Source organism: Parasteatoda tepidariorum, chromosome 11 (genome assembly GCF_982258835.1).
Source record: "Parasteatoda tepidariorum strain Cologne lab strain chromosome 11, Ptep-v5.0, whole genome shotgun sequence".
Lineage (NCBI taxonomy): Eukaryota > Metazoa > Arthropoda > Arachnida > Araneae > Theridiidae > Parasteatoda > Parasteatoda tepidariorum.
In genome coordinates, this window is record NC_141765.1 from 31,245,017 (window position 1) to 31,260,635 (window position 15,619).

The following is a 15,619-nucleotide window of genomic DNA, read 5'->3' on the forward strand; positions in this document are numbered from 1 at the left end:
AAGCAAAAATGTACTTCCGTCGGAAAAACTATATTTTCGATGGATTTGTTTTTTATTTTTTGTTTTATTTCGATAGATTTCTTTTTTTTTGCGGGGGGGGGGGGGTCACCGCAATCTGGAAAAATACGTTCTCAATAGTTTCGGCAGGAAAGCTGTCGATTATGTGAGCCACTAATGTTAATCTCAGTTTTATTTCGCCATTTTATTAATTAAGGAAGCGAATCAAAGAATTTTTGTTTAGAAGTTTCAAACTTCTTTATCCAAAGATAATTCTATGAAATATCTGAATTTTTTTATTTATAATTAGTTATTATTTAATTTATTAGTGGTAGAAGAAATTTTGAATTGTAAGCTCTACAAGTGTTTATATCGATTTAAAACATGAAATTCTAAGCGGTACAATTCTAAATGTGAAGGCAATTGGTCAAACAGTTTTTGTGAAATAAAACTTTAAAAAGAAGAATTTTTTGAGATGGTGATAAATACGTAGAAAGAAAAATGACCACTAAGTCGTACAAATATTTCTACTACTCTTTTGATCAAACTATTGGGACCTTATTTTCCATTTGTAGCATCTCTATATATTTTGAGGATCAAGAATTGAAATTCATAGGACGAGGAGTATGTTTATTCAGAGAGAGAAAGTACGTTTTTTTGTCTTATTTCTTAACTTAAAATATCGTTAGTACTAAATTGTTAGCCCCTTGAACCATTAAAATTAAGTCCTAGTGCGTAAAACTATATCAAACGTTATATAGGGTGTTCACTACTTCTCTCTCTCTCTCTTTCGCTCATTATAGATAAGTTATACGTCAAACGTACTGATTGTTTGAACCGTTATGCCTTTATATATGTCGATTTTTATGAGCTTAGAAGTTAGAAGTACCAAAATATATCAGTCTAAGATGTGAACATTAATAAAATAATGAAGAAGAAAAGTTAAGATCAATTTTAACCCATTAATGCCCAGACATAAGTGGCCTATACATGAAGCCCCTTGAACCTTTAAAATTAAGTCCTAGTGCGTAAAACTATATCAAACGTTATATAGGGTGTTCACTACTTCTCTCTCTCTCTTTCGCTCATTATAGATAAGTTATACGTCAAACGTACTGATTGTTTGAACCGTTATACTTTTATATATGTCGATTTTTATGAGCTTAGAAATTAGAAGTACCAAAATATATCAGTCTAAGATGTGAACATTAATAAAATAATGAGGAAGAAAAGTTAAAAATCAATTTTAACTCATTAATACCCAGACATAAGTGGCCTATACATGAAGAGAATCAACTGGAAAAAAGTGGTAGTACATATTTGTTTATGCCAAGTGGATATTTTATTCCTTTATGTACTACTTTAGTTTTAAAAATGCTCTGCACGTTGACTGAAGATAGAAATATGAATATTTATATTCCAAATAAATTTTGGTACAACGTAAGGTTTTTACCCTAGAAAAAATCAGTTTTGTACTTCTTAATTAAATGATTAAAAAAAGTAGTTGAAATGAGATGGTTTAAATTAAAACTAGGTTCATATGGTTAAATTTTGCAAGGAAATCTGATGTTAAGTGAAGTAATTAAATAATAAATAAATAATAATAAATATATAATAAATAAATGAATAATAAATATATAATAAATATGTAGTAAATAAATAAATAATAAATATATAATAAATAAATAAATAATAAATATATAATAAATAAATAAATAATAAATATGTAACTAAAACATAAACAAAAAAAAACAATTAAATAGATAAAAAATATCTTCATGAATAGCGTTTATACTATTGATTGGTGCCAATCTTAATTATTCAACGGGTTGACCTGTAATATGCTAATTAATTAGTGCTAACTATTAATTGAGTTACGAATTAAGACACTATAACCTATTTTCTCTAAAATAGACATATATTTTTGTCGACGGATTTGAATTTTTGTCTTTTAAAATATAGCCCAATTGCTCAGTCAAGAAGGTTGAAAGTTTTCTTCCCGTATTCTTAATTTCACTTTTGATGATTATAGTCGTATCTTGGGAAATTTTTTAGCGAATCGATAACTTTTCTCACCCAAAAATAAGTTCCATTTATCAAAAGACTAAAAAATGCTCAATATATCATCTTTAACAATTATTTACTTCTTAGCATTTAACTTATTAATGCTTGAAAATGTTTTGAATAGGTGCACAAGCTTTTACAAATAATTTTAAATTATTTTTTTTAAGTGACAACTTACAAACTCTGAACTAAAGCAGTCAAATATTTCAGGCACAAGATTAAAAAAATATCGTGCATTAAAATTTTAGCTTATCAATTACTATTTGACTGATTTCATTCAAAGTTTCGTATTTTGTCCTTTAAAAATACATATTTTTGACTGATGTAAAAATTTGGCTTATATTTTAAAATTTTTCGATGCTTTTGAATAAAATAACAAAGGAATTAAATATTGACAAAAATTATTTTTTAAGTAGAGTTATTTTTGGATAATCAAATTTTATAATTGTTCTAAAAATTTCTTTGATAAATATTGAAAAAAATGGGAAAAGGGAAATTAACATTAAGGGCCCCAACTTTCAATAACTGTTATAACTTCAAAACAAAAATTTTTGGCTATCGTTGAAATTAAAAACAAGCTAAAAAAGAAATAATTTTCTCACTAGTTTTTACTTCTTTGCCGCCTTCATATATTAAAGCTTTCAGCCCTGTTACTACGGGAAAATTCGGTCATCAAAGCATCATTTCTTTAGGGTGAACTATTTTTGACTCATTATAGAGTATATTCTTTTATGACCCGAATTTTTATTTTTGAAATTCTTATCCAAAATTAGACCTAAAAACTTCAAACATTATCTCTTTCTTAGTATTATTTAAGCGAAATAAAATCGAAGCAATTTTCATAGTTTAATGAATGACTGTTAAGAAACGCAGGACTAGAAACATCAAAACGTGTTAAATTGCCGGTGGAAACAAAGAGAAGTTAAAAGGCAAAAATTAATAATACTCCCAAGCTTCATCAGGCAATCTAATGGATTTTAATTTATCTCTTACCACCTTCCTCACTAGTTATTTGACTGGAATTTATTGTTTGTTTACTTTTTTTTCATTTTAAATAATAATATGCAACTCTTAAAACTAGTGAGATGAAAAATATATACATATTTAAAGCAATGAAAAAATTGTCTAAGCAGATTTTGAAACAAAACCTACATAATATCGATCATTTTATAACATACTTGTACTAGACTGACAAAAAAAAAACATGGTCAAAACTATCAGAATATGGTTAAGTTTACCATGTTTCTGGCTCTATGAAAACACAAAAAAGCTCGGTAATTTTAACCGAAGAGCTTTGATAATGAGTTTGGTTAAATTAATCGTAAAATATAGTGTTCTAATATGCGATAATAAAAACAATTATAGTATGAACGGAAAAATTGGCAAATGAATGGTTTATAAATGCAATATATTTTGATTTTATTTCCAAAGTTATGTCTCCTTTTTATAAAAAATGTTATTACCATGCAGTACGGTAATTTTACCAGAATTTTTTTCTTCGTGTAAGTTTCGACGGGGTCTAAAGTTTCTTTTATAAAATTTGAAAATCATTAAAAATAAATTTTCAGAAATACATACGTTATTGGTTAGAAAAAATAAAAATAAAATAAAATAAATGCTTACGTTGCTGCGATGCGTTGGTATCATGGTGGAGAAGAGCTTCGTTTACGTCCTCCACAGTGAGCAGCATCCTGGATGTAGACTGATCGCGCGACCATCGACCACGACTCCTAAAAAAATAAAGCAATAAAAACATGCAGCTCAACAATATAGCTAATTATTTCAACAAAATAACCATTCCTATCAGCAAAAGAAATAATTTTTTCCAAACAAAAAATTAAAAAAAAAGTTTAATAAAATAAAGAATCCAAAATTTTAGGCAAAGCCAATTTTACTGGAAGACACAGGCTTTTAATTTTTTATAGTCATTTTTTTCCTAGTAATTTAATGTTAAAATGTTTTTGGTATATGATTAATTTATGAAAAATTAATTAATTATAAAAATTTAATTCATTAAACAATTAATTAACTTAAAATTAATTTGATTTTTAAGACTATTTTTTTCGTGGGAAGGTGGGTGTTATTTTCAAAATTTTACCTTCTGTAAAATATTAGTCTTAAACAGGGTAGCAGAAACCCTCCAGTACGCTGCTGATTATTACAGCACCTGCATATTATTTTACGACTTAGTTTTTTTTTTATTATTAATTTTGAAAAGAAAACAAACATGGGGGGGAAATTAATGAAACTCCTTTTTTAATCACTCCTAAACTTGTTTCTAATTGCAACTTAAAACCCGAACTAATAAGAAGAATTAAGATAAAAAAATACAGGTATTTTTTCCAATGCTTGATTACAGACTTAACTGTATAAGTATTTACTCCATTTTTTTAGTGTTATTGTATAGAATACAAGTAAAATTTAAACAATATAAAATTTTTCTGGAATAATTTTTAAAGTACAAATGTGTGCAAATGTTTGCTGCCAACCTTTGTGTGCAAATCTTACGACAGGTATGTTAGTTAAAATTGAATTAATGCCATAATAATCTATGAATATAAGAAATAAGAAGAAAAAAGAATTATTAGACATAAATTTTAGCATACTTTAATAAAAACATTTTTAGTAGAAATAATTACTAGCGCTGACACTTAACAGCATTTTACAAAAGTAAAAGAAGTGAATAACGTTAAGGAAAATCAAACTTAAAAGAAAAGATCGCATTGACAGGAAAAATAGGAAATTTAAATTTAAGTAAAATAAAAACAATTGAGGGACTTGTTACATCAGTCCAATTTTTTATCATTTTTTTTATTGTGCTTATGACTGTGGACCATACAGCTGCTCTGATTAGTGCGAGAACCGGGCATGAATACAAAATCAGCTCTTTCTTGTGCGGTAATTAGTGTGGAAAAAATGTGGTAGTGTGGTAATTAGTGTGGTATGTCTCTGTTGAAAACCTCTAAACTTCCGTCTATAGCTCTAAGCCTTTTATGATTATTTCCCACAATGCGAAAAGGAAAAATAATAAATATTGCATTATAAACAAACAAATACTGCGTAATCAAAACTCGTAATTGAGTTTTTATCATTATAAAAGTCAAATATAATCAGGTATAAAATTTATTAAATACTTGAAAAAAGGAAATTTCATTAAAATTATAATAATTTAAATCATTTTCGGGCGATTCGTCTTTCATATAATCTCTTTTATTAGCAGCGATCACGTAAAACGACAAGCCGATGAAGGGCTCGATTTTTCTAACGGCATACACTATGCTTATTTGTGTCTAGGTAATTTTAGATTAATTAAAATGTAATGAATGAACCAAATTATAATTTGAATGAATCATCACTTATTATGCGTAGTTCAACTTTTTTTCTTATTATTTTTTAAAATCTTTTCTTACCTGTTAAGCCAATGGAAACGTTTTATTTTTTAACACTATTAAAAAAAAGGTTCACTTAATAAAGCTAGAAGTGTTTTAATCCCATATATAAAAATTTATTTAAATTTTCTAAAAATAAGCCAGCCCAATCCTTTAGAGTTAAGAAGAAATATTGTTTATTGTATCATATTAAAATGCGGGAATATGTTTTGACCAATTGATGCGTTTGGTTTATTTTCGTATCCTAATTAATAGCTACAAATACTTAAACAATAAGCTTTAAGTCAGCAATTAAAATTGAAAACTCATTCACAGATCAAAACCTATTCAGAGTATTTTGTTTTTCTATTTTTCGGATCTTACATTTAACATTTACATACGTACATTTTAAATATAAAATAAAAATATTCAAAATTAATGGAAAACAGTACTTGCGATAAAATGGTTCGTGATTTTGTCAGTTTCAAACTTATTAAACTGGATTTCATGAGTATGCATACTTTAAGCCATTAGCTTAAAGTATCAAATTTAGCTGCATCGTGTCTACTGCTTAGAGCTTTATAGATAAAAAAAACTATTAAATACTTTCTAGACAAAGATGTTCGTGACAAAAAAAGGAATATTTTTTCATTAAAAAGATTTTAAATACTCGAAAAAACGGAATGAAATATATTTATTTGATTTCAATTTCAAAAAAAGTAGTTATTGGGGACTAGTTTGCAGTTTTGTTACAAAATCATTTGTTGAAGCTCAGATTAATACTGCGTCTCAAAATAAAATAATTTCTATTTACATTTTTTAAGCAATGAAGAGCATTAAATCCACACATTGTTACTTATCGTTTTCTAAATTTAACAGAAAATTTTTTTAAGTATGGAATTTCCATTGACAAAATATAATCTAAATTTCTAACACGAAAATTCAGAGAATATTTTGACAAATCTAAACATGTTTTAAGAGAAAGGTGTGCTTTTAGATGAATTAAAAATATATTATGCATTTTTATTCCTAATTTTGCTTTGTTTCAATATTAATTTCATTGAAAATAATTTATTTTTTATTTATTTATTTATTAAAGTTTTATAATTCATAGTTCTTACAATTATAGGATTCAGATCATTGTTTGTTTATTTTTGGCTTTTTCTTTAATGATACATGTAAAACTGTAAATATCAATGAGTGATGCATGCAGAAATATATCACGAAACAGGACGTTTCAAACTTGCCATTTTTGTCTCGCCGTTTCAAACCCGCCGTTTTGGTTCCTCCATTTTGATCCCGTTGCCATTTCCATTTTTCTCTTTTAGATAAACAAATTAATTTTCTTTTTTACCAAATATGCAAAATATTCCAATGTAATTGTAATGAACCTTATTTCATTTTATAAATTTTTAGCTACTAGCATTTAGCCTCTTTTCAAACAGTTTCATTTTTCAAGATAGGAATTATTTAAAAAGAGTTTCCAGATTAAATCGCTTGAGGGTAGTTACCACAGAAATCCTTCTTTATTTATTTTTATACAAACTTAACAATCATAATACATTTTTATATAATAATTAACAAGATAACATAAATATTGGAATGCAAAAAAAAGGATATCTTTTTTGAGACTTAAAAGTTTTTGACTAGTTCATTAGAAAATTGTGAGCAATGCCTCGTAAATAATGTTTTTTTTTTTTTTTTTTTTTTTTTTTTTTTTTTTTTTTTTTTTAGCTTAAATAATGATTTAAAACATCTAATGTGCATAATTTTTAGCATTATCTTTAAGTATGATTCTAAAAAGTGGACTCAATAAGGAATACTAGGTATACATTTTAGGAATGCATGAATTTTTTATATTTTAGGAAAAAATTTAAAATAACTTTCATATTGCAGTTGATTGATAATAGTTGAAGAAGAGAAGATAACGGTTTATTTATTATATCTGTGAAAACTTCATGAATATTTTCATTTAATAATACTAGTAATTGATTTATTTATACAAAAGATAAAATAAAGAATTTAATCAATTTCATTGATAAATAAAAAAATTTCATTTCACGTAGGCAAGTATTTATTGAAAGTACGAAATAGCATTTAAAAAAAAATTCTGAAAAAGAAAATATTTTTAAAGAAATCATGTTCCGTAAACATTTCTGTAATTCTAAAAAAGTCTTGCCACTTATGTGTTCTAAGTTGACTCTAAAAGCACTTAAAAGATTTCATTTTGAGAAACATCATAAGTTTCAGGATTTTCTTTCTTTGTAAGATAAAAAACTATTTCCACTGGATGGTTTTGAAAATAAAATTTATAAAAATGCAATAGTTTAATATTAGAGGGAGATATCATCTAAAAATTATTTGCTTTTGGATCCCTTACGTCCACACCTTTGCAATATATATATATATATATATATATATATATAATGTCATAGAGGAGTTACCTCGATTGACTTCAAAGTGTTATCGAAGGTATATGATTTTTCGCAAGAGATTTTAATTTTACCCAGTGTCATTTTATTGGTGTAGAAAAGCCACTTGTGATAGCTTTATGAAATCTATGAATGAAATTTAGCGCCAATAAAAATGACCACTACTGATATAATTATGTGAATGATAGAACTATTTTAAATAAATTAGCAATTACGATTTTTGCATAAATTTGCATTTTTTATTTAATAAAATTTATTTAATAAAAATGAATTTACTTTAGGAAATGAGAGGTTTATTTGAGATGCTTAGCTTTCTTTAAATAACTTTCATTTTCTAATTTAACTTTTAACTCTAAAACTAAAACATTGATAGAATCATCTTTGGTGCACTCTGGCTGTAACATGAGGTAGTCAATCTCTTTCAGAGATCGTCATAAAGCGCTTTCTAAATAAGAGCCACTCAAAAATATTTTGAATACATTTGAATTTACTTATTTGTTTTGTTGAAATTTTTTTATTTTGATATTTTTTCGAGTTTTCTTATTTGATCTTTTTTGCATTTGGTACTGAGGTTTGTCCGGTCGGTGAGAGAGGTTTTGATGGTCTCCCTTAAATATTTTCTTCAACACAGAATCTATGGAAAAATTCCGTTCCTCCCAAATATATATATATATATATATATATATATATATATATATATATATATATATATATATATATATATATATATATATATATATATATTCTTTCTTCTCTACAGTATGTAGTTATGAATCTTAAGCCGCGTGTTAGCTTTTGATCTCGTTTTTGAAATCTTTGTTTTTAAAACATTTCGAGTGCTAAAAGGAGGGCATCGACGTCATTATTTTGACAAATAAAGTTTGGAAACATTTTCAAAGTATTGGCAAACGGAAAGTTATATTTTTTTACTTGTCAAAACATTACTCCAACTTTGCATGTTTTTGGAGTGCTCAGGATGGCAGCTTCCCCCTAATTTACACTCGTTAAGTCCTTTTAATATTTAAATTCAATTTTATTTCAAAAACTATGCATTTTCCATGATTATGCGAAACTTCAAGATGTGGACTTGATAATGCTTAATACGCATTGCCTGAATTATTAAAAAATATTTTAAATATTAGGCATGATAATTTTTAAACCTTTTTCTTATCATTACCTTTCCAATTTTCTTTTTCGTCCAAATTTATCTCTAGTATATATTTATTTATAATTGGAGTTGATAGAGGAATTTGACCTTCTAAAGTTTCTATTTGTTTTCCTGTTTCATTCTAGTTCGATAAGTTTTTGCTTTTCAATTTATTTTTCTTTTGAGTAATTTTGCGAATAGATGTCATTATTTTGTGTAAGAATGTATATTCTTTTTCCGAAATGCTCTTTATGTTTTCTTCATTTATCATATTCCTTGCTCTCAAAGATCTTTTTTTAGGTTATTACTTATGTGCAAACATGTATGACAAGTAATTATAGGCATTACATATTTCATAGATTTTAATTTCATTAATTTAAATTTCTATTCATATTTTATTCTTAATTTTTTTCTCTATAAATATAGCAGCTAACCCTTTATTCAATGCAACCAATACCTACCTGATTTCAAATTCCATTTTAGATTCATTTTCTTCAACAGCTAATGTATTCGCATAAAACTTTTTCAAGTTATATATTTGATCGAATTATGTAACGTCTTTTAAAGTTTTCATCGTTCACCAAATTACTTTGAAACTATTTATAAATATAGTTGGGCAAGCTTGACTTCCTGAAAAGCTCACTTTTTATAAATTGTCAAAAATGGATCTCCATGATTGGGATCTGTTTAAAAAATTTCATTATTAAACAAATTATTCAAAATAATTTAGAATTGTAAATAGAACTAGATCGTATATATATATATAAATATATATATATATATATATATATATATATATTATTTTTATATAATATATATATATATATATATTATTTTTATATAATATATATATATATATATATATATATATATATATATATATATACAAATGGTAAATTGCGCTTTAACCCCTTAACGATCGGTTAATTTTCAAGAAAACGGTCATAAAAGTGACTATTTTGCCAAATACACGTATTTGATTAGTGCTAGTATCTAAAAAAAAACTAACTATTTAACTAGCTATTTAGCTAAACTAACTATTTACAACTACCTTAAAAATATCCTGGTACTGGTATATGGTGTGTAAAATGAGAAATAAATTTTTTCCGGGCAAAAGAAATTAATTAGTTTTATTCTTATCGGCGCATTACTACTGAACACTCCAGGCCGTCAATATCACGCGAGCGAGAAACAGCGAGCGAAAACTCACCCCGTCATTTTCACGGGAGGGAGAAGGAAGGGGTTAATAACATCACCCCCACTTAAAAGAAAAACGCCAAATTGAAAAAAAATGAGAGAAAAAAGAAATTGAACATGAAAAAGATTTGTACACTTCATGGCATCATAAATGGTAATATCAAGGGCTTTGACAGTTTACGTAAATGAATGTTTGACACTCTGAAGACATATTATTTTTATGAAGAATTTATTTCATTATTTTGATTTACAATATGCAAATAATGAAATATTAATATATGGTTGCAGTTCTTTTATTACTGTAGAGTAATGTTGAGGCAAAACTAAAGGGATTTCCCGAAAAACTTTCTGTCTTACTACTTCTAATTTTTATGTACAGGATTGTTTCTTTTCTTTAAATTCCAAATATGAGTCTTCTCAATTAGAAAAGTTTTCTTGCAAAAAGACTTGATATATATCTACAAAAAATGTTTTTATCGAATTCTCTTGAGCAAACATAATTATATTATACCATTAAGTTGATAATTATTAAAGCACATAATTTGGTTACTAAAAGGCGAGACTGAACGTACTTTATTCTCATTTTTATAATAATTTTAAGCCTGATTTGCAAAAACAGGTGTTTTGCTTTTAAGATTTATTTTTATCGTTAGATTAATTATTCCTAACAAATTTAATCTTAATTTAATAACTAATCTCTGGTAATTAATGTAACAATAGATTATGCATTTAACCCATTAATTATGCAAGATATAATGGTATGAGGGCCTGATTTGTCTAATATGCAAATTAATTTGTGCTTATAATATTTTAAGTTACGTAATAAAACACAAAAATGTATTCCTCTGAATAAATATATCCCTTTTCGACGGATTTGGATTATTGATTGATATGATCCCAATAGTTAGCAAGGTCGAAAGTTTGATCCCTTTAGTATTAATTTTACTTTTTGCATTTTTCGTCGTTTCAAAGACGTCGTATTTTAAAGCTTTCCTTTCTCAAGAACCATTCGACCAATTCAAAAATTAACATTACGTAGTACACATAATTTTCTGCTTTTTGGCTTTGCAAATCAGTTGAAAAAAATGTGTTTATTCTGAGAAAGTACATTTTGCGTTTTAAGCAGCTTGAAATTTCGTCTGCACAAAATAATTCGCATATTTAACGTTAGGCCTTCGATTGAGTCTTAGTGCGTAAAAATACGGTTATTAGACTATTAAAAGTGGTCGCTATCTTTTTTTTTCTATGAACTGTACCTCAAACGTTAAGCAAATAATTATAAGTAATACCTACTTTTAATTACATAATTTTACCGAAGGTTTTTGAAAAAAAAATCTCATTCACAATGAGGTTATAAATCTAACTTATATTTAAGTAAAATATTCGTGTTTAATACATTTTTCTCAGTGACTGTTGATTAAATAATACATTAAGGTAATAATATGGTTAAAATTAATAGAATATGGTAAAATTTACCGTGTTTCTGGTTCTATGGGAACAACAAAAATGACAGTGATTGGTATTCTCTCCATATATTCAAACCTAGTTGGCGAAAAATCCTTATGCGACTGAAAAGCTCACCAAGCAATATAAAAATCACTTATTACACTGCAATCACTTTTTAATAACTCGAATTCTGCAAGCCCATATGTATTGTAACTGATGATTCAAAGTAAATACAGTACGTCATTTCATTGAAACTTAATTAAATCTTTTGTCTAAATTAATTTGATATTCTAACTATTTGTTTCTCCGATTGTTTTTTTAGCACTCATACTTCCGCTTTCAAGATTTCAAAATAGCACTCTGTGAATTAGATATATGAATTAATTTAATCCGCTTATTTCGTCCACTGAAAACCTCTCTATTTATAATAAAAGTATAATAGGAAAGGATATTTCTTATTTGAGATTTAAAAAAAAAGTTGAAATAAGCCGAACGAAAAAAATCATGGACTAGAGATAATGATATTTTTTTAAAAATAATCATTAAATTGGGAAACTTTGATAATAAGAAAGATCCTTTTTTATATAAATAATCTTTATTCCCTGTAGCCAAAAATAATATTGGTTATATATCCTTATAAAAATTAGTTCCTTTCTTTAAATAAATTAAGACTTACTTTTAAATCAAAAAGAAAAAAACTTAACTTTTTAAATAAAATTCTGGACTTGATTTCGCAGTATTTATTTTAAAGGATTAGTTAAAATTACTTGTTACCTCAACCGGTTACTCTTTGAATTATTAAATTACAACTTGCTGAATATTTTTTCGATAAAATCTTGAAAATCAATTAAATCTTTGTTATGATTTTTTCTTTAAACTGTGGTGAATCAAAACTACTTTTTTAAATCTAAAATTTGTACTGCTGCACAACAACTCTGTTCTACCCATCAAGTATGAATCATTGATCTGCAGCAAAGTTATTCCTAGCTAAAAACTTTCTCCTACTTAAGCCCCATGAATTTTTAACTTCTAGTTAAATTTTAACTTAACTTTTAGTTAAATGTTAATTTTTAACTGTTCGTTTATTTTTAAAGCGTGCAGAAACTTCCACTATTAGAATTCTCCTTCTAAAACTATGATAAAAAATAAACCACCAGCAGTCTGTTCATCTGATTAACCATTAAGTTTACGGTTAAGAAAACTTCTTCACCTTTACGGTTTTGAAACGGTTCACAGTTGGTATTGTTAAATAACGGTGAATAAAAAATTATACGGTTATACAAAATCATACAGTAACCATTTACGACTAGCATGGTTTCAAAATCATGAAAACGAAATTAATTGGAGTTGGGTTACGCTAGACTTTAGTAAAGAGCATTATAATTAGGTGGTGGAGGAGTTGTGTTCTGTCAAATGTACCCTGGAATATAGTTTAAGTAATTTATCTTGCGGTGCCATTTATCGTGGAAGATTGAAAACACTTAACATATTTTTACTAAGCAACTTTGCTGTCATGCATGCTTGGATAAGAGTTTTATATTCATTTAGCCCATCGTCACCAATTGGGAAGTGCTGGACACAGGAAATTTTTGATGAGTTGAAGAAATGAATGGTATCAGCGCAGGATTTTGAACCCCCGTTCAGTAGATCATTTAATTGACAGATTACAGTATGTACCCAGCTGCAAAGAATAAAGTCCCTGCTGCAACGAATAAAGGCATTGTTGTTGCGGAAAAAATTCTGGTTTTTAACCGTATGAGATGAAAGCATTAAATAAATTATTTTTTTCAACAGTTAATAGTTTCAATACCATTTTTTTGCAGATCTTTGACTGTTTTAGTTGAATATGGTGAAATAAAAATTAAATAGCTATTTAACCAATTTTTCCGAGAAATTCCTAACAGGGTGTTTTATTAACGTAAGCATCCCTTTATCAACTTTTTAGAAAATGGTTAAAAGTTAAGGGGAGATCACTGGCTCACTGCTCAAAGAAATGATGCATTTATTCAATTAGTTGACGACAAAATTTTAATTTGTCATCTTTCCATTAATTAAAGTACCCGTGGTCTTGTAGTGCTAAACCACATTATCTAAAATTCCAGAATTTTTTTTTTAAAAGCGTGTTTCCCATAAACACTACTATTTTTTAAGATGCTTGTGTATTTTGCTGATACCTAATTAAAATTTTAGAAAGTTGTAAAGAACCTATTTGGAAATAATAGCAAGAGACAGTTTGATGTAATCCATTTACTATAATATTATACTTCTATGTCCTTAGCTCTTAAAAGGAATTCCTTCCCATGCAATTAAAAAATTATTGATTTTTGAAATATTTTACATAGGAAATTTATATTTTGAAATACCTGCATAATAACTACATTATATGTTTTAATCGATATCGATGTAAAAAATACTGTGTTATTGATATATTTGAACATTTATTCTATATAGGCATTTTTTTCTAAGTCAGAAGTATTTAGGAATTGGATATTGAATTAAAAAAAACACTATCGAAGTCAAATAGCGCATTTATTTCTTTAAAATTTAAATATTTATCTTTGACCTCTAATGCGTATATTATTTTCAATGAAGATTCTAAAAATACATAATTAGGGCGGTGGTCACAGAGCACCACGCTGCATATGTCATAGTTAAGTAGAAATAAAAAAATAAATTCATAGTTAATTTAAAATAAATTTTTTAATAATGTGTTTAGGGTCTTTTACCTTTACGCACGGTACAATTTTTTTAAATCGCCTCAACTTTCTTGAAGCTAAAAATCTGACAACACAAAGAATCTTTTTCACAAAAACGATCATTTGTAACACTGTTAGAAATTTCTCAGAAGAAAATGGTTAAATAACTATTTATTTAGTAGTCATTTACCATATTAAAAAAAAAGTGAAATAACCATATATAAGATAGTATTCAAATTGTTAACTGTGAGACAAACCGTTTATTAACTGCTTTAACCTAATACGGTTAAGCAATCAGAATTTTATCGCACCAACTCGACCCATCTAATGAAGTCACTTAGTTCCTCTCAGTAGGGTACATATTATAGCCGAGAGGGATTTTCTGTCAATCTTATGACTGAAAGAACATGGGCTTGATTCCCAGAGTTGAGTCCAATAATTATTTTATTCCTTTAACCCTTGAAGAGTTTCCAATGTCCTGCACTCCCCACAATGACCATTACTTAACGAAAAGCGTAGTTCCAATGTACAGTTAAATGCTGGTTGTAAATGTTTAAAGATCCATATAGTTTTGTATTCATGGCTCATAACCATACTAGTTGTAAACGGTTTCTAAACCGTAAAGGTAAAACGCGTTCTTTACTGTAAACTTTACGGTTAATTGGACGGATAGACCACTGCCGGTTATTTATTATAATTTTAGAATGGAAAGTCTAACAGTAAACAAATAATAATAGCAGGAAATATGGAATTTAATATATAACAATAATATTCATGTTCAAAAAAGCTTAAAATATAACGGAATATTTCTAGTACTTTTGGTTCAGTAAATAATAAAATATCTCTCTGATGCTGTCATACTCTCATAATGAGACATTCATAATGTATTCTTGTTTCAATAATTTTATGGCTTACTAATTTTCAGAAACGGCAATCAACCGTTACAAATGACATTCTTTGAGTGTAAATATCAAAAATGTACCTTCTTTTTAATTATAGTACATGTAAAAAAGAAAAAAGGTTGATTGTTCTACATAACCGTAGACAATAAAAACGTAGCTGCAAGAAGAAAAAAACGAAACTTAATTTATGATGATGTCGGAATTTTTATGATAAAAAATATCTAAAGTGAAAGCAAATGGACTTAATTTAATTAAAGGACATAATAACCAGAAAATATTTGAAGGATGTGATAACCATTAGGGAATTAAGGTGGTTTCCATGCGTATAGTGGATTTGAGACTCCGTATTTTATGCCAGCCGGCATTTTGA

General features: G+C 26.9%; 1 protein-coding gene across 4 annotated transcripts in view; it reads right to left on the minus strand.

Moving 5' to 3' along the window:
* The window catches only part of LOC107448943 (uncharacterized), a 122,190-nt gene that overhangs the window by 76,740 nt on the left and 29,831 nt on the right, over positions 1-15,619 (minus strand). For all 4 annotated transcript variants that reach the window (XM_016064316.4, XM_016064314.4, XM_071187896.2 and 1 more), the window contains one exon: positions 3,685-3,791. In XM_016064316.4, the coding sequence (XP_015919802.1) occupies positions 3,685-3,708 (24 nt within the window). In that variant the 5' untranslated portion in view covers positions 3,709-3,791. The remainder of the gene's footprint in view (positions 1-3,684; positions 3,792-15,619) is intronic.